Here is a 25,695-nt window from a genome sequence, read left to right as displayed (position 1 = left end):
GTGTTCTATTGCTATAAAAACATGGAACCTACCAAAAGAAAGATTAGAGTCTCTTTTTTTTATTCAGGAAAAAAAAAAAAAGTATATTTAACTGTTTCTGTTTTGCAGCAATTAGCATTAGAATATAGCTAAGCTTCATCATTATTTACAAACCTGTTGAAAACACTGGGGAAAAGAGCTTGTTGCAACAAGCTGATCTCTTATACTCTGCTGCCATCTGCTGGCCATTTTTTGTAAGAGCTACCATTGCTTTAAGCGACCTCTTCAGGTCAGAAGCTGCATCAAAGCCTTATGTATAAAGCCTGTAGCCTTTATACTAGAGTCTAGCATAACATGACAATATTTAAAATAGAACATGTTGATACGTTTTTGGGAGCAAATGAGTTAATAAATACTTCTTGTGTTTTGTTTTTTTGTTTTTTTTGGGGGGCTCAGTGCTGATGGAGGCCAGACCCGGAAGAAGAGAACGGCTGAGCAAGGCGGGACGAAGGCCGTCTCAGCCTCAAGACCTGGGAGGCGCCGTGGAACCGAGGTACGAAAATAACAAATCAAAATGAATGAAGAATGTGGACAAAAAAAAGTGGGCGGAATAACAATAACAAGATTTACTGTTCAGCATTCACACAGTGATAATAATTGAACTGACATGGATGTTCTCTGCAGGTACACTGAATTGATTGACAGGAGGGGAAAGATCACAGCCAAGTTCACGCACTTGCCAAGGAAAGCTATTCGACATCGGACTAGTAAGCATAATCACAACAACATATGGCTGACCTGACTTGAGCATTTATTTATTTATTTTTTTCAAAATATGAGCCATTTTTAGGCCGATTTTATTTGCTCTGGCTGTAATTTTGTTTTGCTTTTTTCCTCCCCCACGTTTACCAATATAGTATTTTTATATTGATATAGTTTTGGCCATATATGGTGGTCTCATTTCAATTTTTCTTTTCACCCACTTAGTTTTTCTACATTTGAGTGTTAGTGTGACGTTTGTTTACATTGAGGAGGCCCAAAAAAAATCTCTTGCTTAAGTCGTTCCATGTGTGTTTCTAGATTAGGTAAAAGGAGCCCTTGTGTTGTTTTTGTTGTTTTTTGTCATGTTAAGATTTGTTGTTATGCTTTGGTAATGAAATCATGCTGCTCATGACATCATCTGCTCCTAAATGATCTCAAGGGTGACTCCACAGTGACTTTCTAGGGCACCTCAATTCAAAGTTACTGTAAAGTACTCAAATTTGATCTTTTTTTTTTTTTTTTTTTAAGTAAAGTTTTATTTTATCTTACGAGATTTTTTTCCCAAGAATGGAAAGTTGTTTTTCGATAGAAAAGTTGATTCTTTTTTTTCTAGAAAAAAAGAAAATAATACAATTATTTTATTCTTGAAAAATATTATTTTCAAGTTTTTTTTTTTTTATTGAAAATATTTTTCAATAATAAAATAATTTTATTCTTTTCATTTTTTCTAGAAAACAAAATTCTCAAGATTTTAAAAGTTACGTTTTTTTTTTTCAAAAATATTTTTGGGGTTTTTTTTTGGACAAGAATAGGCATGAAATGAATTGAAATGCTATTAATCTATACAATTGTTTGTTTTTTTTTTATAAAAAAATAGCTTTCGATAATATGTTCTTTATAAAAACATACATCCATCCATCCATTTTCTTGACCGCTTATTCCTCACAAGGGTCGCGGGGGGTGCTGGCGCCTATCTCAGCTGGCTCTGGGCAGTAGGCAGGGGACACCCTGGACTGGTTGCCAGACAATCGCAGGGCACACAAAGACGAACAACCATCCACACTCACAAACACACCTAGGGACAATTTGGAGCACCCAATTAACCTGCCATGCATGTCTTTGGAATGTGGGAGGAGACTGGAGTACCCGGAGAAGACCCACGCGGGCACGGGGAGAACATGCAAACTCCACCCAGGAAGGCCGCAGCCTGGACTCGAACCGGAGTCCACAGAACTGGGAGGCGGACGTGCTAACCACTCGACCACCGTGCCGCCCAAAAACATACATTAATGAACTAATTAAATACAATGTAAAGAATTAAATAATTTTTGACACTTTTTGCTTCAATTCAGCATATATTGTACTGCTCCTTCTGTAATGTGCAATTGCCGTTGTTTTGTTTCATCTGAGTCACTTGAAGAATTGTTCCCTATCTGCCAAACTTGCTTGTTGTGAGCTGACTTGCAAAATCTGCATGATTCTGCCTGACAGAACCCCAGCCACCGGTTCGATTGGAGAGGATGGAGGAGACCACAAACAAAATCAGCCTTGCGCTGGAGATTCAAGAGGAGACCACATCCAGGGCGAAACTTGGTAGCTGTCGTTCAACTAGCGCATTGAATTTTCTTACTAGTGAGGGCAAAGAAGCTATTAAGTACAAGGATGGACTTTAAACTACGTGTCCAAGATATGCAATACATGTCCGTACTGTACTGTGTACGTAGAAGTTAAATTCTGGGGCCGCTTTGCTACATCCAGCACTTGTGCACTATACAAAATCTTTTGTTGAATGAACTTGGACTTGTGGATCTTTTGTTTAGTGTGAGACGATTATTTTGTCTTTTTTTTTTTTGTGCGGCGTATATTAAATATATTTCTGTTTGTTGTTTCAGAGTCGTCCCAGGACTGTCTCAGCGTGACCTGCCTGAATGGCGGCACGTGCAGAAATGCCGGCGGCGACTCGCACGTCTGCGACTGCGCCGTTGGCTTCAAAGGCACACAGTGTGAATTGTGTACGTTTACCTACACGCACATGCAAAGACATCATTATGACAAGTAATGGAGTCGTTTTCTTCATCGTCTAGCTGGTTGGTCTAAAGTGCAGTTGCACATCCACTACAATAGGTGGCAGTCTCATTGTCAGAGAGTGTGCGGCTCCTCTGCACAGGTGTATTTGTACATAACAATTTTACAGATAAATGATACTAATTATGGTCACAGCGGCGAGTTGGGGGGGGGGGGGGGGTATTTTCTTCTTCCTTTTGAAGCTTGGTTCTTATTAGATGGGCCACCGCATGACAAGTAATGGGCCAGGTTTCCTCGCTGTTGGTCTCAGGCTGTGACTTTTGTCTCGGATTTGAACTCAGGACCTTTGGCGACCAAAACAGGAATCATGCCCATACGCCACCAAGCCACAAAAGGATTTAATGGCCCCTGCTTACTGCCACATGGCAATTAAAATTTCTTGGACTTTGACATATTGTGGCCAGTGTGACAAGTAAATGGTTTCTTTTCTTCACACTGTGGCTTGTTGGTTTATGAGTAGGATTCTAGCTTGTGGTCAGAGAGGTCTGTGGTTCAAATCCTAGAGGAGTGCGCTCCATTTTTCATAGTTCAGATTATCCCCGAGAAGATAATTCTTTTCCACGAGGTAAACATCACCATAAACAGACAATGCTTAGAAAACACAATAAACATTACAACTCAATATGTTGGCAAAATTCAGTCATACATTTTTAGGAAAAAATATATATAATTGTAAGAATTATCATGGATTTTTTTTTAAAATAAAAAATGTAAGAATAAAGTCCAATTATTTATTTATTTATTTATTTATTTTTAACCACTTTTTTTGTTTTTTTACAAACTAAATAGCCAACAAGAATTGAGAAGTATTTTTGAATCTTGGAAGTAATAAACATTACTGTAGTTAAGTCAACAAAAAAAGCAGCAATAATTTTATGGGAGTAAAGTCTTAAGTTTTTTAACAAGCAAAATATCAATTGTAATCTTACAAGATTTAGGTAAAATTGTAAAACATTTTTAACAAAGTAATAATCTTATGAGAGGCGTGGGATTTTTTTCTGTCAGGTCATATTTTTCACCAAACAAAATACCAGACAAAAAAGCTGTCATTTAAGAATAATTAAAATGTAATAATACAACAAATGAAAGATTTTTGTTTTTAAATAAAAATGCATCAATCTTCCAAGAATAAAATTGAATGCCTTTTCTTGTCTGCGTCTTTAACAAGAGACAACAGACGGGCGAGACTTTTAAATAGTTATGCTAATTTACTTTCAGCATGTTAGCATGCACGGCATTAGCATGACAAACAATCACGTGAAAGTGAAGGTTAAGAAACTTGCAAGGAGGAGATAATGAAGTTTGTCAGCGTAAAAATGATTTGTTGACAGCGGCTAACTTGATCAACTCTGTCAGAATAATGGGAAAGTTAAAAAAAAAAAAGTCGTTGCAAATGCAAAATATTGACATTGTGATATTTTCCTTTTGCGCAGCGTGCCAGCGAGTGCCTCACCCGTGCACCCGCCTCTACTCGGAGACAAAGAGCATGCCCGTGTGGGAGGGCGACGTCTGCCATTACGTGTAAGTCACCTCCACCTTCATGAAGTTGGATCTCATATATATTTTTTAAGCAGTAATCTTACAAGAGTAATGCTGTATTCTTTTTTTTTTAATAAAAAGGTAGCCATGTTTCAAGAATAGGCATTTTTGTGAAAAATATTTAACATAACACCCACATTATTATTTTTTCCTCATTAAATTTCAACTTTAAGCTTGTACTATTTTTTTCTGAGAAAAAAAAATGACTCATAATTTTATGACTTTATTCCCATCATGTCATTTTCTTCTAATCCTCCTTTGTTGCTTTTTGTTCTTGCAGGTACAAACGAACGTATAAAGTGCAGCAGGATGTTTGCTACCGAGAAGTTTGCGAATCGACGCTACCAAAGACAAGTCAGGGTGAGTTCAAATCTGATGTGACGAAAAAATAAATTAAAACCATGTACTCATTTTCCTTTTTTTTTAATCATCTCCTACAGTCAGAAGAACAAGCAGACAACAGTGAAGGTTTGTTTTCTTTGCTTAAATTGCGTAACAATAACGATCCCAAAAGGCAGTTGACAAATCGGACAGGCTAACAAGTCAAAAGTCTGCTAGCTTAATGCTAACACATAAAAAGAGGCTAGCATCTGTGTTGTGTTTCTTTGTGGATTGATTTTGTAAGTATTTTACTGCCCATTTGTGGCCAAGGCATGCCCACAAAAATTAAAGCATGAAATCACGATGCTCAAGTAGATAATTTTTTATATTATTTTTAATCATTAAAGAAGGAACAAAACTCATAAATCAAGATAACAATGTATTTGTGCTTCGTCGCATTTTGTAACAAGATTTTATTTTTTATTCTAGAACATTTGGATGCCGGCACAAGGACGGTCACTATGGAAATACAATGCCCACGTTGGTGTTAGTAATGTACTTGAACTAGCTGGTTACCGTGCGAGATAAGACGAGGTTACGCTGGTGTTGTTGATGCCGCACAATCCTGTCAGGACACACTGTAACACATTTTCAGGCTCCAGAACGTCCGACAATCTCATCGCGAGTCGCAGGAATTCATCTCTCCCTTTCTCTGATGATGGCGCAGTGTTTTCTTTGTAAAATAACCTGATTTTTATTATTATTATTGTGTATTAGCAGGCATCGCTGCTCGTTATGCTGTAAATAGTGTTCATAGGCCGATTTTGTAGGTGAATATTTTAATAATAAAAATGTTAAAATGTCAGTGGGTTTGTGTCTTTTCATCTTATTGGAACAACTTTATTTACAGTATAAGCATCTTTACAAACACAAGAATAGGGTACATAAAACCCCAAAAGTTATCGATCACCATGCTCAAATATTGTATAAAGTGCCTGCAAATAAAGCTGTATTGGAATTGGATTCTTGCGTACTCACCTGGTATTGTTTTTTTTTTTTTTTTTTTTTTTTTATTCACAAAGCATAATAGTGAATTTTTCATCGTCGTTTTTTGGAATAAAATATTTTTTTAACATTTGGACTGAATGTGGTCTTCGATAAGTTAATTTGAGCTTTCGGGTTGTATTTTCAACTGCATATCAGATTATGTCTTCTTGCCATTTTAGTGAAAATGTGCCACTGAAACTACAGTTAATATAACTAAATTCACAGTATTTTCAGATATTTAGGTAAGAGCGGCATTTCAAGGAAAGGGTACGACAGTGTTTGATAAAACTTGTGCCGGTATTTACGAGAATAAACAGCGATTTTTCCAGAAAAAAATATAGTAATCTTATGAGTAATCATATGTATTTTTCAAGGAGAATATGAGTAATTTTACAGGATAAATCCTATGTTTTTCAACAATGTATTGTTTTTTACCACAGTCCTAGACATTTGGATTGAACGATGCCTTTTCAACGTCGGAATTTCCACCGACAGTTATATATCGATTTTTTTTTCTTTTTATGTCTTATTAGAATATTATGGTGTCCGAAGGATACTTTGCTGTCTACATACATGACACTTAAACCACAATTAATGTTTTCAACGTGTGAGGCCAGACTTAATGTGTCATAGTGGAGTTAACGCCAGTCAGTAGTTCTATTTACCACAGCACCTAAAGGCGGCATTTGGACATTGCGCGTCCCCGCGACTCTGCGCGCTCTCCCAGTGAAAAGTGGGCTAGTGGCGTTGGTCAAAGAAGAATCGTTATGGGACGACCATGAAGGGACAAAGATGGATATTCCGAACACTTTTCTTCACTTTGGCCAACCACAGAGGCACAATATGTTTGTTTTAGTGGTTAATTGTTATGTGCGGCGGGTGGGCAAGTCGTAAATCTCCCAACTTGGAGCCCACAGCCCGACTGAAAAGTTAGCCAAATTAGCTCGCCTCGGCTAAATTAGCCCGTCTCGGCTAGCGAGTCGAGGACAAAAACAGGCCCGCCGGGGGGAACGAGCGAGGCGGCGAAGAGTGACGAGGAATGTCGCCCCCCGGGATTCGGAAGTTCACCGACGGATGAGAAGAAGGAGACTCGGGAAGGCTGTCGACAACTTGCGTGCCAGGTGACCGCTGCCATGTTGGGGTCGCTGCCGCTGCTCGGCTCCGGCGGCCGGTCGGAGCGCCGGCGATGGCCGCACTCGGTGGTGCCGTGGCGGCTGCTCGAGGGCTTCTTCCTCGGGGTGCTGCTGTTGCTGGAAGGGGCCCTCGGTCTCGGCGTTCCAGTTTCGGGGCTCGACAACAGCAGCAACAACCGCAGCGTCAACATTTACATGAGTGTGGACGAGCTCAACAGATTACTCGGTAAGCGAACTTGTTGGGGGGAATGTTGTCATCCATTTCAAAAAGGTTGAACGTCATTGTTAACCAACTTTTTTCTTGTTTTTAATGAACACTTCGATCTACTATAAAGATAAACAAAATATCAGGGAAATTTGAAAACTACAGATAATATTTGAAAAAAAAAACAAGAATTTGAAAATAGAAACAAAGAAGAAAAACATTAAATACTGTATAGCACATATTAGGAAAAAATATTAGAAATATTAGCTGGAGAACAGTGTATAACTATTATGGCTGCAGTCATTTATTTTAATATTTGATTGTGTTGATTATTGTCGATTAATCAAATTCTCTACAGCAAGTATACTCAGATTTCTGTTGTCCTGCATGAAAGCAGACAGATTTGTTTTTTTCCCCAAAATAATACATTTACAAGTATTTTTTCTTTACTTTGGATTGGAAAACAATTTTTGCCTATTTGCTGACATGTTACAGACCACTTTAGTAACTGACTCTTAATCACAAATCAACTGAAAACTAGTTTACATATTTAATGTGGGGCCAGACAATCCCTACAAAACGATCCAGCGGCATTTTCTTTGTTCAGTGCGCGAGAAGAGGCGAAAGTTGTTGCTGCTTCACCATGAAAATGCACCTACTCACAACGTACTGAACATCTGACAGTTCCTGGCTAAGAAGGGTGTTGTCGTGCTGGATTTTGTTTCTGCCTTCCCAAACTCAATCAAGGGGACCAGTTTTGAAGACGTGGACTACATTAAGAGACTGTGGAAGGATCCTTCCAGGAGTGCATAAAAGTGTGACAGAGAAATGTGAAAATATGTTTGACTTCAGTGGGATTACTGAGAAGAGGAACACTTGGAGTTTGGATTTGAAATATATCAAGAAGAAAAAGTCATGTTAGTTTTTGTCACCCGAGGAACACCAATTATAGAACATTTTATCCCTCTTTTGAGAGACACAATAAGATCATCCCATTTATTGGGGGGCGTCTGGTTTCATTTGAATTAGCTACTACCCCCTTCAACTGCGGGGTGTGTTTTTTTTTCGGTGGCCCTCCCTTTTTAAATGTCCTTGTATTGGTCATCACACTTGTAACGGTGATACTTGAGAGAAGAAGTTCAGCATGTCAAGTCCCGCCGGGACAACAGATGGAAATGTTTCCCTGATAACTTTACCAAATGAGACTTTTCTCCAGTGGAATGCAAGATAAACATTTGGGCCCAACTGCGCTGCGTCTTGGGTCGCGATGAGGAGCAGCTATTGTGCCTGATCGCTTTTGCATGTGATGATTGTGTCGTTAAAAAAAAAAAAAAAAAAAAAAAATGCACGTTGGAATGCGTCGATGTCCATTGGGTTGCATTTTTGTCATTTTTTGACCATGTATTTTGTGGTTATAAGCCCTTGCTGAATTTATATATCATCCTGCAACATTTTTTTTTTCGTGGATGGACAGTCACAATTTAAGGTATAAATAACCGTGCAATTATTTGACCTAATTTACAAAAGAATCGTAGAAAAAAAAATTAGAATGAAAAAAAAAATATATACAGTATTAGACAAAAATGCCAAATATTAGGAAAACTCCAGATTCTAATAGACAAAAAATACACACATTGATTCAATAAGGTATTCTTAGCAACTCGTACAAAATTTTAAGAAAATAGTAGCTTAACAAAATTGGCATGAGGAGAAAAATATTAGAACACTCATACAAATATGTTACAAAACTAAAAATAGACCTCTTTACGATGAACTCATTCTCCCTACTCGATGATGTCTTCAGCAAACCGTCCAATGTTTGTTTATTTGTGGAGCAAACAAGGCCCCTCCCCTCCAAACAAGCACCAGTGAGGTGCTTATTACGGTATGGAAGCAGACAGCCTTGCTGGGATTCCTGCCTTCATTGGCCCCGGGGCCCTCATTGAATAAAAGCAGGCGGCTGATGTATGGTCCTTTTGAAGTGAAAGAAAAACCTCGCTTTGTGGCTTTGAAAAGTTGCTATTTTTGGAAACGCCTTTCAAGTTTTGGCCCTGAGGTTCGATGACAAAATACAGGCAAGGTTAGCCTCCTGTGCTAACATGCTATCTACATCTTTATGTGGACTTAATATTAAAACGTCAGCGATACCGAGACTGGAGTGTGACGTTTGACTGCTCCCATTCTGTTGCATCGAACGCAATGGTAGCTGCTCCATTATCTTTGGGGAGAGGTAAAGGGACAAGTGTGGGCTACAAGAGGGTCTTTGTTAGATGCTACCTGGATCTCAGCACCTGCCTGCTGCCACCTTTTTTGCCTTCTCGATTTCAACATGCAATATCCGTGGCATATTTGCTCCAAGAAGGCGCTTTCGATGTGGCTTACATCGACTACCATTACTTCATATGTGGGATTTGAAGTGGAAACATGAATTGGAAATTATGGAAAATTGCATTGTCTGAGCTTAAGATTTCAATCCGAAAATGATAAATCGTTCCGCCTACTAAGAAGTACATATTGTCACAAAGATTATAGTTGCACATTTTAATTTTGTTCTGCTTCCTATTTAATTTGTGTGTACAAATTTGAAAAAAGAATGAAAACGGGAAGTATTTCAGGTCAGCCTATTTTTTAATATTTATTTATTTTTATTATTTTTTTAAGATTACTAAATGTGAAATCCTGCTTAATCCTGCTTTTTATTCCTACAGAAAGTGACAGGTGTAGCGGTTCATTTTAAAATGTAAATCTTTGGCCATGATTATCAATGTATATTTTAGGTGATAAGTTTTTGTTTTGAGAAAACAAATTAGGGTTTACTGTAAACACAAAGGGATTGGTACACACTACGCTGTATAACATGACAACATTTTATATCTTTGTTTGTGTTATTTTTAAAATGTGTTGGGGAGAAGGTAGTAGATTAATTCTCCTAACTTGCCAACAGTTTTAGCTGACACTTAAAATACCTGTTTAAGTTTGTCCTGTTCATAAAGATGCATCAGTGAGTGTCTCTCCTCCTAAAAATCGACCCAAGTCATATTTGAAGGTACCACTGTAATTATAAAAGCGCTAATAAATGATAGCGTTGATGTTTGCCACTCATTACGGAGGTCAAGCGCACTTGTGGTTGTGGAGTGTTCCTGTCCCGCAAAGGTGATGTTGATCCCAAAGGAAGTGATCACTCAAAACAAAATAAACAGGGCTGCCACGTTGGAATTCAAAACGCTAAACACCACTGGACAAACAAGCCTGTTAGCGTCTTGGTTAGCATTTGGCCTCACGGTCAAAATTGCGAGCAAAAGCTTTGATTGAAGAGTGATTTTTTATTTTTTATTTTTGAACAAGTGTTGGGCTCTGTCTTGTTGGCGTTTGTGTTAAAGTTGTTCAGGTTGAGGGCTAAAATATTGCCAACAAGTGGAGGTCACTCGTGCACGCCTGGTTGCGCCGCTTTAATTGCTATCAAAGCGCACGACGGCCTCACGTCGAGACAAGGGAGCCACACAGAGTTCAAGCCAGAGAAAGGCAATTATCACAGCACCGGGGCAGTTTTCTCACAGGAGGTCCATTAGACGACTCATTGTGTGTTTTATTAAATCCTCCGCCACCAGCACAACATGTCCTCACTACAGCGACAAAGCACAAACTGTTGCCGGGTGTTCGTTTAGCTGTTGATAGTGCTGAACGGTACGTAATTGTACTCATTTTTGGCACAATAACCTGTTTCTGTTTAAAAAGTCAAGTGAAAAACCACAAAAAGTTACATTCACGTACTTACCAAAGTTATTTCAAGGTTTCTAATTACCGTAACATTGATGCTAATTTCTGTTAGCTTGCGTTTCACATTATGTTGTCACCAAGCTAGCAGACAGAACAAATTGGTGTTGAATTCTACAATCTTGTTTTGTGTCAGTTTTACAGTCAATCTCACCTGGGTGGGAGCAGCTTGAAGCAAGCACACTGGGCCTCTTATTTGGAGAACTGTGCAAAGGAGACTCTTGGTTTCCTCAAAGTGGTTTTGTATGATCATCTCCCCTTTTTTTTTTTGACAGCGCCAGAGTGAAAACAGGCGCGACGGAGTACCTTAAAAAGTGTGTTGCGCTCACTTTTCCTTTAAGTCATCGCGACCGATTCGAGTAATGCAACACGTGTGCTGTCCTTTGATCTATGATCATAAGTTGAGGGGAAAATCAGCCCTGGAGGCTTAACTGTTAACACGCCCGCTGCCACCACTGCCGCCCACGCGCGGCCTTTGTAGATTACCCCCTTTAAGATGTCGCCCATCTGCTCCCTGAGCTGGCAGCAAAATGCCTGCCATGGTTTTAATTGAGTCAATGTGAGAAAGTGGTCAGAGCTCGAGGCTGTTGCGCACATTCTTGCTTTTAAACGAGATCCTCCGAGTCAGGGCGGACAGCTTTAAACCCCCCCACCAACCCTCTTTTTGTGGCGTTTATCTAAATAAACATGGTGAGTCTTCACTCACTGATGTCGGAGTGTCTGTGACGTGACTTTTGTGATGCGTTCTCTTAACCCCCATTTGCTCCTTTTCCCCGTCACATTTTTTCAAATACTCCTCATTAAAGTCTGTTTTGATGTGCTCTCCCCATGCAGGTTTGGATGCAGAGCTTTACTACGTCCGAGACGACGTGGTGAACCACAACGCCATGTCATTCACGATGCCCGTGCCCAGTGAGACCAACAGCCTTCACTTCACCTGGCACTCCAAGTCCAAGGTAAATGCCAACATCTGTTTAAATGTTACAGCAACGTCATTTATACCTTGAGTTCTTCTTGATACCTTAGGTGGACTACCGCTTAGGTTTCCACGTGGAGAATCCTGTTGCCATGGACGCACCGTGGAGCAACATTTCCAGCCAGGGGGAGCTTCCCCGCATTCCTTCCGGTTTGTTTAAAATTCCGTCTTCCTGTTCCTTTGCTTGGATTGTTCCATTCATTACTTTGGCTGAGTTGTGAAGTTTGGGCCACTGTGATGGTATAGATAAAACACTATAACAGTTAAACTGGAAGTCACCCTTAAACACATCTTGACAATAATATGTTATATGTGCCCTCACTAGTCTAAGCATGACATTCGGATTAATATTATATTTATGGAATACGAGTTATGGAGCAAAATCCAGCCCTTTTTATCCATCTCAAGGGGCGGCCGTTTTGCTACTTGTTGTGAACTGAAGATGACATCACACTTGGTCAGGGCTCAGTCAACGACCAATCACAGCTCTCCTGTTTTCTGAAGCTGCGCTGTGATTGGTTGTTACCTGAGACCTGAGCAACTGTGATGTCATTTTCACTCGACAGTCAGTGTCAAAATGGCCGCCTCCTGATATAGAAAAAAACTGCTGTATTTGACTGCGTAACTCATATTAACACTAACGCAGTATTAACCAGAAGACCGTATTTAGACTAGTGGGGCTGCATAGAACATATTATTGTCAAGAATGTTTTGTGGGGTTGACTTCCTTTTTAATTCACTATTTTAGGTTATGGTCATTACTAAATGTTGTTTTTTGCGCTTGCTCCTACCAGTTTTTCGAGTGGACCTCTTCTGTTCGGGCAAGGTGGACGGCGAGGCCGTCGTGACGGTGCAGCTCAACGTGACCCTGCACGCCAACAACTACACAGTGCTCAACTTCAAGAGGAGGAAAATGTGCTTCAAAAGTAAACCAGGAAGTTTGTCAAATCTTTTGGGGCTTGCGCCGGGGAAAGTTTATTACCGTAGTAAATATTTTGTCAATCAATTTGCCTGATTACGTAAAAACAGTCTGGCCGTTCTCCCGTAACTTCTAATGTTGGCCTCTTTGTCCTTTTTCTTTTGGGCAGGAATAGATTCTGACCCAAAGAATTCATTTCCTCTCAACAACCACACCCTTCACACGCTTCAGCAGCCCGACTGTGAGTATGGCCCTCCCTGGGTACATGTGCTGTTGGAGAGCATGTAGAGTGGCATTGATTGACTCTTTCAGTCCCTCCAGCTTATGCATTGCCACACAGAAAAAGACATGGATTATCGTAGACAGACAAAAATAAATTTTATTTTTTTATTTTTTTTATTTTTTTGTGTGTATACATAATTTTCTATTAGCTTTTTCATAATTATTTAGAATTTTGTGTTAGGGTTCTTCAATTTCTTCTTCTGAATTTTGAATTAAATAACCAATTTAAAGTGGTGAAAATAACTTGAGAACACTTTTATTAACTCTCTAGAACTTTGTGAGAAGATTACCTCTTCCCTCACGATTTATTTTTATTTTTTTAAGGTAATAAGTAAAAATACTTAGGTTAGATATATTTGAGTAATCCTGCTTTATTAGAAATGGCTGTAATGCAGAAGGTCAGACACAATAGGCATTTGAATAATACAGATACTGCTTAGTCAGCAGATTGTTTCATTTATTGCTTCAGTCATGGCTCTAAGACCTTTTGAAAAAGAGTTTGGGGAAATGATAATTTGCTTTTGGGTATTATTAGCGGCTTTTTGTCTAGTCAGGAGGGCTTGGAGTACTTTGTGGACAGCCGTTGCAGGGGATGCGTCCTACAATTGTAAATTGTATTCAATGACAACATAATAAATTACCCTTTTCTTTTTTCCTGTGTTGTAAATTAGTGATTGAAAATGATTTTGGTGTGGTATTATGTGAATATAATGTATAATACCAACTTACACCATGCAGTGTTTGGCATCTTTATTTTTATTTTTTACCTAAAATGGTGTTTTTGGTGAAGATTCTGCTTGACAGTGGCACTAGTGTTCCACAGATGTTTATGAACAGCCCTTGGTCTTTTTTTGAGGGGGACAGAATCATCTTGATGCATATCTGATGTGGTGTTTGGCCTCCTTTGTGAGCAGTGAGCCCGTTGCCATTAGTACCATTAGCAGTACCATTAGCCTTACTTCTGCTCCAGCAGGCTGGAACAACCTGAGGCATTCTAAAGCTTTAAGTAGCAGCGAGACAAGTGGCATCTGTCTTTGTGGAATTTTCTTTAAGAAAAAAAAAATAAAAAATCTGAAAAGAGCAATTCAAATGCCTTTAGAATCCCTCATAACAAATATATTTATGATGAAACAATTGACTGCTGAAATACATGACCTATTGTACTTCCCACTGTGCCATTGTCACTCTTATTATTATTTTTTCTTTTGCTTCTATCAGTAGACGGCGTGACTGCACCCACCACCTCCACCCAAGTTTTCTACATCAGCGTGAGCGTGTGCTGCATCGTCATCTTCCTGGTGGCCATCATCCTGGCCATCCTGCACCTGCACAGCATGAAGAGAGTGGAGATGGAGGACAGGTCGGTGACTTTGGTCCATGTTTTGTCCATTTACGTCATTGAATATTATTGATTAGAATTACCTTTCCCCCCCCCACGCCCCCCTCTTCATTCGTCCAGTGTGAGCGACAGTGGAAGCTCACAGGGACTTTCTCAGCCTTCCACGCAGACCACGCAGTACCTGCGGGCCGACACGCCCAACAACGCTGCACCCGTGACCAGTAAGAGTTTGTCGTTTATTCCTCACAAAGCATCAAGTGCTACTTTCCAGGTTGTAACAATTGCAATTCTTTCAAAATGATCTACTTTTGACATAATCAAATTTGAGGGAAGACAGTTTAGGCTAAACTGTCTCAAAATGAGTGACAGCTAGCATGCTAAGATATAGCAAGCTAGTTACGTCCTGCTTTTCAGTGAGTTATCATGTTAAAGGAGAATTGCTAAAATGCTAGCAAGACCACAACCTGAGGGGGACAAAGCTCTAAGGTGGGATAGATAGAATTCCATTGCCATTTCTAATGAGAATTGCTAAAAATGCTAACAGTGGGTGTGCTAGCGTAGGAGCAATTGATGACACACATTGGTCATGCTGTGGCGTTCTCCCATTTGCATCCTTGTCCAAATGTGATTAGCGTGCAGGAATGCTGAAACTAGCTGAACTGCTGTCACGAGATGGCTACTCTGTGTCACCACTTGTTTAAATTCACCACATTCAATGTTTTGTACGGTAAACATTTTTGTTGGCTTTTAGTTAGGCAAAGACCAGCTTACAGGATCTGGCACCTGTGAAGCTGTTTTGCTAACACCTAGTATAACTTGTAATGATTTTGACACATGCGGAGCTACTGCACGGTCAAGATTGTTTTTAGAAAGGACAAGAATAGCTACAGAAAGATGGAAATTCATCTTTCAGGCTTTGACACTTCCAGAATGTTTCCAACCGCATGATGACGCAAGCAAGGGGGACGTCTTCCAAGTCATTGTCGCCCTCTTGTGGATGCAACGCTGATCTCACGCTGTGTTCACCTTCCACCCCTTTTTTTTATGCCTGACTTTTCGTGTGTATGAGCTTATAACAAACACCTACTGAGCACTCGCTAGTCTCTTCATTGGGTATCCCTGCACAATGTCTCAAGAATTCATCCAATTGGAAATACTATGAAGTCATTTAATATCTTGAATTCTTTCAAATCGATAAAATGCTCACATATACAGAAATATACCAACCTGTAGTCAGATACTGTTTGAAATGAGAATGACCGACTAAAATAGTCACACTGTCCTACGTTGCATCCCATTCAACTGTGTAGGAGTCCCTAATGAAGTGGCTTGTGAGCGTCTTCATCATTTGTACGAACGCTCCATTGAATCCTTCCCCTCCCCTCTTTCCCTCCCTGTCCTCTAATCAGACAACCACCCCGGCTCCGCACCCATTCTCCAGCTCGCCGCCTCCTCCTTCCAAAATAGCGGCGCCCCCCCTCACGAAACCAAAAGTAAGTGACCAGACTGCCGTCTTGTACCCCTGCCGTGTCATCACGTGCACCACTTTGCTGACACAGTTTCCCTCCAGGGGGCGGCATTGACCCACAAGGCCTCTCTTCTTGCCCAACCCGCATGCCACCAGTGCCTTCAACTTATCTCATAACACATAACAAGAACGTCAAAACACCCAAATGACTGCTATTGCCTCACAATGATATCTGCTTGTTTTGCTCTATGCGCCCTCATCTCAACGTGTACACACGGAGCGCGTGTGCGTGTACAGTGGCTCGTGTGTAGAGTACATGTGTTATTCGGTGGAAGCATGGGGGAGGTTAGGCTGTTGAGTTGTATTTTAACTAGAGCCCGACTGATAGGATTTTATGATGCTGATTTCTGTTACCTTCAGTACCTTTTTTATTGCTTAACTTTACAACAGAAACATGGGGGAAAATTGGGTTTTACTGATTTTAAAAGCGCTGATATCGGCCGATTAAATTGGCTGTCCGATTAATCAGTTGGCCACTAATTTTTAACCAGCCAACATTGTTTAATTTTGCCACTCTTTCAGCTTGTCTGTGGACCATATTGGGCTAGTATGTACTCACGTAAGCTGTAATGTTTGAATTTATTCATTTTTACTGTGTACACGAGTGGCAACGATAAAACCAACAAGGTGCAATTTGATGCAAGAAATATGCTATTAAATAGTGAAAGAGCTGGAGCTGGAAATTACACAATCAGACATAAAGTTGGTTAAGAGAAATTGTATGCTGTCAAAATGATGTAAAGCAGATACTCCAGTAAATAGACCAAGCCCGTGCTTTTGTGTTTACACTTGGATCTTCTCTCCCCTCCCTCGCAGGCTTCCCATCGCTACGCATCGAGAAAAACGACCTGAGGAGCGTGACCCTCATGGAGGCCAAGGCCAAAGTCAAAGATATCGCCATTTCGCGAGAGAGGGTCACACTGCGGGATGTCCTGCATGAAGGTACTTTTGCTTCTTCAGACAACATAAGTAGGGATGGAAACTTGGTAGAAATTAGCAATTTGAGGTCCATTTTTGATTCTGGCAATTTCCTGTTGATCTTTTCTCCATTAATTTTTAAAACTATAGCTGAAAAATGAATCAAATTCAAATCGACATCAGAACGTAGTAGAATGCGATTTTCAAATCGCATTGAGATTTCTCGTCATGAAACTACGTCAACCTTCCATTTTGCCTCCATTGTCCTGGCTTGGCTGCTGGCGAGGCCGCTTAGCTTCGTCACGGTGCGAACAAGACTGTGCTTCAGCCCGCTGGAGTTTGGCCCACTTTGGCGGATTTAGTGTCCTTACGATTCCCGAATGCTGACACGGCGCACTAGCCTGTGTCTGGGAACGCGCAGCCGGAACGTAAATATTTTTAAAGCCTTACTGTTCTTTGATAAGCGCCGTTCATAAATCCCACCTGACCGGTCCGAGTCATCCTGAATCAACTCACTATGTCTCGACACGGAGGTTAGCTCGTAATTCCTAGTGTACAAAATGCAGTGGCTGAACTGCCTGGCAACGTCACTGTCCCCCTGCACTTGAAATGAATACATTAGAATCTATTTGTATGTGTAGTGTTACCACGACTTACGAGTGATCAACTTTTGAGGTGTTTTTTTTTTTTTTTTTTTTTTTTTTTTTTTTTTTTTTTTAAATGCTTGTGTCAAGCTATTTAGTGCCATTCCTGTTTAACTCATTCACTCCCAGACATTTTCATGGAACCCCCTTCACTGTTTTTCTGGATTTTGACTAATTTTGCAAGACCACAGAATACTGTGTTCTATTGCTATAAAAACATGGAATCTACCAAAGGAAAAACTGGAGTCTCTTCTTTCATTCGGAATAAAAGTATATTCGTAGCTGTTTCTGTTTTGCAGCAATTAGCATTAGAATATAGCTAAGTTTCGTCATTATTCACATTCCTGGTGAAAACACTGACGAAAAGAGCTTGTTGCAGCATGGCCCTGGTTAATCTACCATTGCTTTAAGACACCTCCTCATGTCACAAGCTGCATCAAAGCCTTCTGTTTGTTCTTGCATTAAAAAATTATTATTATTTTTTTTAAAGTGTAAATGTGTTTTTTGGGAATGAAGGACAAAGGATTAAAAACATGTTTACACGTTTTTGGGTTTAAATGAGTTAAAGTTAAACCAGTTAATGTCATCTTCTTCTTCTTCTTCTTCTTGTATTACAGTTAAACATATTGAAATGTTATTGTGCAAACACGGTTTGACCCCGGTTTGACCTCATTTTTTTTAAAGAATTATTTTACGGTAATGTTACTTGTAATGTCCATACAGTAAATAATAGCTTTATGACAGCCAAGATTTGGCACTTGAATGAATATTTGATTCACTTAGCATGCTTTTTACCGGTACTTTGTTTTATTTTTTTTAGCAGATTGTTTCTTACTTTTTCATTTTTTTTTTTTTTACACCTGTATGACAATTGCGGATGTTGAAATGTTCTGAAAAATTGGCTATTGTCTTAATCGGTTTTCTGTTGTTTTCTATGGGCAACTCAATAAATAAGATTTTTGAATCAGTTGATCAATTCCGCTCAGACTTCCAGAGTTGCAAAACACGCAGTTGCGACTATCGCAGCATACGTTCTGCCGCCGTTATCATGAGAGTGTGCGAATAAAAAAAAAGAACACTAACATTGCGGTGAAAGTTGAACTCTTGCGGACTGCGAACTGGTCCGGACAGGCCCGACGCGCACGCTCCGGGTGGGAGGGGAGGCGGGCGGTTAAACACTAACTTCGTTGTTTGGGCCCCGCTCGCCTCGGGACTCAGATGTTTTTCTAAACTTTACGTCCACACTCTTTTTGCTCACCTCACTGGAGTTCCCGCCTCGAGCGCTCCCCTGACAGTTTAGACAACGGCGATGATGAATGCGCTCGCTTGGCTTCTCCTGCCATCATTCAAAGCGCTGAAATGTCTTTTGAGCGCAGACGGAATCAGTCATGTTCTCGCCAATGCGACAAAGCATTTTAAATCTGTAGCCTGACTCGGCGATTAGCCCCATGTGACATTTAAACTTCTCTGGAGGTCTAATAGAAGCCACTGAGTTGTTGTTGTTTTTTTGTGACAGGCACCTTTGGCCGCATCTTCCACGGCGTTCTGGTGGATGAAAAGGACCCCGCCAAGGAAAGGCCAGTCTTTGTGAAGACTGTGAAAGGTATCCACGCTTGCTAATGTGAACCAGGTCATATAGAGTAAATCAGTTTTCCCCCCAGCCTTTATTGTACCAAAGCACTTGTTTTACGTTTTAAAAAATCTTAAGGCAACCGCCAAACAAAATGTAAAAAAATATAGATTTTTTTTTAGAAGCTATTGATAGTTGTGCTCCAGGATGACCATTGAACGTATAATGCAATCTCAGCAGAATATAAACATGATCACACACACAACATTGAATGAGCAACTACATGTGAGACTACAGTCAGGCCCATAAATATTGGGACAGGGCCACAATTTCATAGCATTACACATGTTATAATTCATTTACCGCTCACCTGATTTTGGAATAAATACCCTAAAAATGAAGCTGACATTTTGCAGTTGAAGTACCGTACATATTATGTCAAATCCATTGTGGTCGTTAGAGCCAGGAAGATGAGAAATGTGCGGATGTCACAATATTTACGGACCTGACTGTATTTTGGCAAGACCCAGAAAAACGAAGCACACAGAGGAAGACAAATTACTGGCTAACCTCCCTGGGAAACATTAACACGGACACCCACAACGTTGTGGAGCGACCACGTCAAGATCTACTTGGAAAAGGGGGACTATTTTGCTGAGATCTGGAAAAAAGACAAACAAAAAAAAGACGGCTGGAGAAAGTTGTTTTGCTCCCTTTAGAACATAAAAATGGATGCACCAAATATTATGATGTGATCAGTATGTACTAAAAAACATAAGTCCTTTACATAAGCACAATATTTAGGTTTGTTTTATGTTCCACCTTATTTTCAGATCACGCGTCGGAGGTCCAGGTGACCATGATGTTGACGGAAAGCTGTAAGCTTCGTGGCCTTCATCACAGGTGAGCTTATTTTGCACACTGCAGTTTAAGTTTCAAGCACCATTTCCTGTAAGTCAGCAGGAAGTCGGCCATTTTAGGGCAAGTTCCAAGGCTTGAATGATGGGGAAAAATTTGCCCCCCCCCCCCCAACACCAGTTTCACCAACCAACATTAAATTGGATAAATATGTCTACCACAACAGGAGAAACTGAACAGTTTCAAAGAAAACAGTATCTGAAAGTGAGTAGGAAGTTATTTTTGGTTCAAAGCAACCATTTGGCACAATATTCCTGGCCTCAAAGGGTGAAAAAATATGTCCCTGACACGTTTCACACGTTTCAAGGGACATACATCAACTTTTTTTCTTCCTGCTTTAAAAGTTTTTGAAACAAGTCCACAGAGAACTTCTGACCTAATTGTTCATTGGGTATGCATGCGTAAGCCCAGGATAACGTTCAAACAGTCAGGAGAAGTCAACTTTAATTTGACACATTTTGGCCGACACCTTTTCCTCCGCACGATGCCAAGGTTTCCTCTTCCCCTTTGCCCTCCTTTTAACAGTGTTTTGGAAGAAATCCCTGCCAACATAGCTTCCGTACCTAATAAATTGGACAGCGAGTGTGTATTTACACCAAATAATTCCTGCCGCTCCTTCCAGAAACCTGCTACCCATCAGCCACGTGTGCACGGAGGACGGCGAGAAACCGATGGTGCTGCTGCCCTTCATGGCTTGGGGCAACTTAAAGCTGTTCCTGCGCCAGTGCAAGCTCGCCGAGGCTAACAACCCGCAGGTGAAGGCACCAGGCATCATACATTGACTGTTTTTGAAAAAGGATGACAAAATATCGACCACAAAAAAACTATACGAGTGAGATAATCATTCTTTTAGTGTGCTGCATTGTCTTAGCTATAAAGAAAAAGAGCATACTAGTACATTGACCTTAAGCTGCATATTGAAAAAATGTTCCACTATCTAATTTACAGCTGCACTGCATATTGCAACAGCGACGCAGCTTCTCCCGCCAGTGCCAAAAGGCTCATAATAATGAAATTTCTTCGAGCTAGGATGTTTATCTCAAAGGCTGCAAACGGAGTTTTGATAAGGACAGCAAGCTCCATCTTGTAAATGCTACATCTACGGCGCTGATTGACGGAAGCCTCCCTGCCAGCTTGAAACGCACACAAAAGGCCGATTGTCTTCACGCGACCTGCTCTCAGGTGCCATATATCGACAGTTCAAAGCAGCTGGAACTGCAAAACAACCGGCGAGCCTTCCTCTGCCAGATTGATGTTTGATCAGACAGCGTGAAGGATTTATTACAAATCTTTAAATGAGCGCATTTCATCACGCCAAGTCAAGACCGATTGTTGAATCAGCTCTTTTGGACCAAAATAAAAGGATAATCATTTGCAAAGTAATGGTTGGATGAAAAAAATGTGTCAATGTTTTTTTTATACTGCAGTTCAGTGGTGTATTGTGAAATTTGTTGGGAGTTCATATAGCATCCAAAAGATTTAGCATGTAGGTTTTGTTTTGGGGAAAATACGCTATCAAATTTTGAAATTGTCACAAGGGCTGTGTATGAATCGGTGGTGACAAGGCTTATAATCATCATTAGTTATTTTACTGAAAATTAACAGACTCAAAATGGTGCCGTTTGGACTCCCTAAAGTATTCATTCCACATTTTTCACCAAAAAAGGAAAGGAGGTCGGCATGACACCTAAAGTCACAGTCAGTCGCTACCGTGTGTTTCCTGTTCTCAAGCATTCTGTCCCCCCCCTCGCTTCCTGCCAGGCCATCTCCCAGCAAGACCTGGTCTACATGGCCATACAGATCGCGTGCGGAATGAGCTACCTAGCCCGCCGCGAGGTCATCCACAAAGACCTCGCCGCCAGGAACTGCGTGTAAGTGTCCGTCAATGGCCGCCAAAAGAAAAAACCTCCCTCAGATGACTGCTCCTGAACGCGTTTTTTCCCCTTCGCGACAGCATCGATGACAACATGCAGGTGAAGATCACGGACAACGCCCTGGCCCGCGATCTGTTCCCTATGGACTACCACTGCCTGGGGGACAACGAGAACCGGCCCGTGCGCTGGATGGCGTTGGAGAGCTTGCTCGACAACGACTTCTCCAGTGCCAGTGATGTGGTAAGAACATTTTGGTGCTTCACGATTTCCCTGCTGACATGCACTGGCTGTCACTAATAACATTGTCAACAGTGAATCACCATTACTGCTGTCACAATTGAATCTTTTTAAAATTGATTATCCTACCAAAACAAAACAAAAAAAGTTAATCCACTAAGGTTGGGTGTTAAGCACTCATAATTCATTATCTTCTAACAAAATTAGCTTCTGCGAAACTGTTAGCAATCGCGATTAGCATTAGCGCGCTAGCGATTAACACTTAAGGTAACCAAACACGACCATTTAGTTCACACATCCATCCTTATATCTGCATTCCACATGCAATAGTGTCTTAAAAATAACTTACAGACGATGCTTCATCATTATTCCACAAGTGAACAAGAGTAGAGCTAGCTGTTAGCTACATGAGGTCAATAATTTCCTGTTTCTGTCTTCTTCTGGGCACATTTAGTGCATGACTGCCCTCTAGTGGTTAAGTGTTGAACACCTAAAACTGAGGGCAGGTTATATTTTGGAATAATTACAGCCCAAGTGCTTTTTAGGACATTCAGAACTTCCATTTCTGAGTTTTGGGGAAGCTCAATGTATTGTCTTGAATAAACTCACTAAGTACTTAGCGTTTTTAAGCAGACAAATAACATCCACCATTTGGCCACTGGATGGTGCACTAACATGGGCGGCCCAAACATGGTTGTGGCGGAGCTTCGAGGCAGAAAATTTGAGTCGACCTAATTTTGAAGTTGAATTATCCAACTTGGTCAACCTTTCCCTCCAGCCCTAATCCCATTTAATAAATTGTCCCCCTCTGTTCCACCTTTGAGGTTCCACGAATTTTGGTCATGTTGGTCAAAGTGCCAGAATTCACTTCTACGACCTCAAATCAACCCAGATGAACCCCCACGCATTCCTCTTACGGTCCCGGCGCCTGTCGGAAGCCCAAAACAGCCGTCCGCCGAGGCCTGCCATTTAGCTAACAGCTGAGCTTCAAGGGGGGGAACTCCAGACGACAAGACGCTCAACCGTGACACTCGCGCACAACATGACGCATTTAAATTCTCCATACGCTTCGCTTGTTTATCATACCGAGCCTGGAACACTCTGCTCTCGACTTCCTTTAACGAACATGTTGCACTTTTACATCATCGCCGCCCCAAGTCTTCATTGACGTCTTAGAATGGGCCAATAGTATGCGAGAGTATCCGAAAAGTCACCGTTGACTACGTCCCGTAACACAAAAGGTGATTTCGCTCGCACGTCCAAATGTAGGAGGCAGCGGTGAATCACACAGCAGCGTGTCCTCACACGCGCCGCTTCTCTTGGTTTCGTAACGGCAATTAGACATTGCAAGGAGTCACTAACAGGTGTTTGGCATCGCCGGTTGGAAATGGAAATGCAAACAACATTGTGGATCAACCACATTCATTTACTGTGGAAAAAAAAAAGGACTGTTTGAAATTACTTTATTCATATGTCATAATTGCTGTAAAAACATCTACATTTTCTGTTATAATCTTACGGAAGAGGATTAGAGCCAGTGAAGTGGGGGGGGGGGGGATTCTGACTTTAAAGTGGGAATTCTGATTTTAGTGTCAGAATTCTGACTTTAAAGTGAGAATTCTGACTTTAAAATGAGAATTCTATCTTTAATCTCAGAATTCTGACTTTATTCTCGGAATTCTCACTTTAAAGTGAGAATTCTGACTTGAATCTCAGAATTCTGACTTGAATCTCAGAATTCTGACTTTGTGACGTAGTGCTATGAATTGTGGGGCAAAGTCAGAATTCTGTATTTATAGTGAGAATTCTGTGATTAAAGTCAGAATTCTGAGAATAAACTCAGAATCCTGCCAACTTTTTTTTCCCTCTTCACTGGCCCTAATCCTGTTCCGTACAATCTAGTTACAAAAGTAAAAAAAAATAATAATAATAATAATTATTGTTCTCATTTTGGATAGTAATAACACACGAGGCGTTGTTAACATGACCTGTTAACAGCCTCTCGAACAAAACTTAATTTATCCTGCCTGTAAAAATGATTTCAGCATTACTTCCATGTATTGTTTGCCCCGGCGGATGTCCACAAGTGATTTCAATAACAAATCATTTTTATTTTACCGGCACAGTGGGCTTTCGGCGTGACGCTGTGGGAGCTGATGACTCTTGGCCAGACGCCGTACGTCGACATCGACCCCTTTGAGATGTCGGCCTACTTGAAGGACGGATACAGGATAGCGCAGCCAATCAACTGCCCCGATGAACTGTATGTACCAATAATTTGAACTTTGGAGGTAAAAATGACGAAAACGTGTTTTTTTTTTGGTGGGCTTTCCGCCTTATTCCCGACATTCTGTGTGTGTTTTGACTAAAATGAAAATTGGTGAGGCGTGCGGAGATTTCCTGCAAAGTACAAAAGGTGATGAGGCGACTGTTCAGGCCACAAAATGAAACGCGCCGCCGCCACTTCCCTGCCGATAATGCCCCAAATTCTCCCGCCTTTGATGATGTTTTCATCTCCCCCTCTGCCGTCCGTGTTTGTGTTGCAGGTTCGCCGTCATGGCGTGCTGTTGGGCTCTGGACCCTGAGGAGAGACCCAAGTTCCAGCAACTGGTCCAGTGCCTCACAGAGTTTCACGCCGCCTTGGGGGCTTATGTGTGAAAGCGTTTTGGATCCTGCTTTGTGCCTTATCAAAGAGAACTAACTGGAGGCTTGTGACTTGTTCAGGTCTTATTTTTTTTTTTTATATATATATATAACTTTTTACAGCATAGCAAGTATTTTTCCTTAGGACGTTTTTCTACTTGAGGACTCTCCAGATGGGACGTTTTTTCCACCGACGTTCACGTGCCGTGTTTTAAAGGCACTTTGGCGTTCACTTGTACATGTATCGTAACCCCATTATGCGGTACGACAACGAGAAACTTGGGGTGCCGCTTTTCTTATTGCACCAACATTCAGCATCAGTTTGTTTTGTTTTTTCCCCATAATATACGAAATGCGCGACAAATTCAGTCTGGTCACCCTTGGAGGTCGTTTCAGAGCCGTAACAGAGACGATGGGACACCGACTGTGTATAAGGTGCAAGTTACTTTTCTGGTATTTTTGTTTTTTTTATCTCTTGTTACGGCTCTGATCTGTTTTTTGTTTTTTTTGCAGTTTATTTGTATGAAAGAAGTTTCATATTCCACAATCTGTGTTAAGGGTACAAGGGCTTTCCCACTGTTCCAAGTTAAAAAAAAAATTTCCTGCCGTTCAACACCACCCATCACAGGATTCATTGATTTTCACAAATTTGTCGGCATTGCTGTAAAACAGTCAACATGCTTTGCAATTTTTTTATTTTTTTTTATTTTTTTGGTGGGGGTGTTTGCTGTTTTTCCAGTCACTGCATGTTGAATGATGGTGCTTGATTACATTCATTCACTATTAAATGTTATTTCTTTTGTTTTGTTTTTTCCACCCTGCTTTGTCTTAAAGACAAACCGGCTCACATTTTTCATTTCAAATTCACATTTATGTGTGTGAACAGGGTAAAAGAACTGATGCAGATGCAGACCAGGCAGTTTAGATCACATATCATCACTTTCAGGCGGAAACCGAAGTCCAAATATGGTCAGTTTCATATTACTTTTTTTTCCCCCAAAT

At 40.7% G+C, this 25,695-nt stretch overlaps 2 protein-coding genes across 13 annotated transcripts in view; both read left to right on the top strand.

Annotated features, from left to right (window-relative positions):
* The window catches only part of sned1 (sushi, nidogen and EGF-like domains 1), a 57,627-nt gene extending 51,918 nt beyond the window's left edge, over positions 1-5,709 (top strand). For all 9 annotated transcript variants that reach the window (XM_077534072.1, XM_077534070.1, XM_077534071.1 and 6 more), the window contains 8 exons: positions 436-532; positions 664-746; positions 2,233-2,334; positions 2,634-2,753; positions 4,260-4,347; positions 4,646-4,725; positions 4,806-4,833; positions 5,176-5,709. In XM_077534072.1, the coding sequence (XP_077390198.1) occupies positions 436-532; positions 664-746; positions 2,233-2,334; positions 2,634-2,753; positions 4,260-4,347; positions 4,646-4,725; positions 4,806-4,831 (596 nt within the window). In that variant the 3' untranslated portion in view covers positions 4,832-4,833; positions 5,176-5,709. The remainder of the gene's footprint in view (positions 1-435; positions 533-663; positions 747-2,232; positions 2,335-2,633; positions 2,754-4,259; positions 4,348-4,645; positions 4,726-4,805; positions 4,834-5,175) is intronic.
* Positions 5,710-6,417: 708 nt separating this feature from the next.
* On the top strand, positions 6,418-25,495 carry ryk (receptor like tyrosine kinase). 4 transcript variants are annotated; one of them, XM_077534089.1, is made up of 16 exons: positions 6,418-7,092; positions 11,680-11,801; positions 11,872-11,971; positions 12,616-12,747; positions 12,910-12,981; positions 14,244-14,382; positions 14,482-14,582; positions 15,771-15,854; positions 16,706-16,831; positions 18,968-19,054; positions 19,855-19,924; positions 20,562-20,694; positions 21,701-21,810; positions 21,894-22,053; positions 24,177-24,313; positions 24,597-25,495. In XM_077534089.1, the coding sequence occupies exons 1-16, from the start codon at positions 6,867-6,869 to the stop codon at positions 24,706-24,708; spliced, it is 1,911 nt and encodes a 636-aa protein (XP_077390215.1). In that variant the 5' UTR covers positions 6,418-6,866; the 3' UTR covers positions 24,709-25,495. The 4 variants fall into 4 exon arrangements, with proteins under 4 accessions (XP_077390215.1, XP_077390214.1, XP_077390216.1 ...); XM_077534088.1 differs by having other exon boundaries at positions 14,241-14,382; XM_077534091.1 differs by lacking the exon at positions 6,418-7,092 and adding an exon at positions 11,284-11,535 and having other exon boundaries at positions 14,241-14,382.
* The last annotated feature ends 200 nt before the right edge of the window (positions 25,496-25,695 follow it).

The sequence above is a fragment of the Festucalex cinctus genome, chromosome 10 (genome assembly GCF_051991245.1).
Source record: "Festucalex cinctus isolate MCC-2025b chromosome 10, RoL_Fcin_1.0, whole genome shotgun sequence".
Taxonomy (NCBI): Eukaryota; Metazoa; Chordata; class Actinopteri; order Syngnathiformes; family Syngnathidae; genus Festucalex; species Festucalex cinctus.
Note: the sequence above shows the minus strand (reverse complement) of the source record. Positions and strands in the feature narration are given on the sequence as shown.

Excerpts from the sequence above, each read along its gene's own strand:
- ryk (XM_077534088.1), top strand. The coding sequence starts at position 6,867 with ATGTTGGGGTCGCTGCCGCTGCTCGGCTCCGGCGGCCGGTCGGAGCGC. Across the intron at positions 14,383-14,481 it reads AGAGTGGAGATGGAGGACAG|TGTGAGCGACAGTGGAAGCT; the intron begins GTCGGTGACTTT and ends TCATTCGTCCAG. Across the intron at positions 15,855-16,705 it reads CCCCCCTCACGAAACCAAAA|GCTTCCCATCGCTACGCATC; the intron begins GTAAGTGACCAG and ends CCTCCCTCGCAG.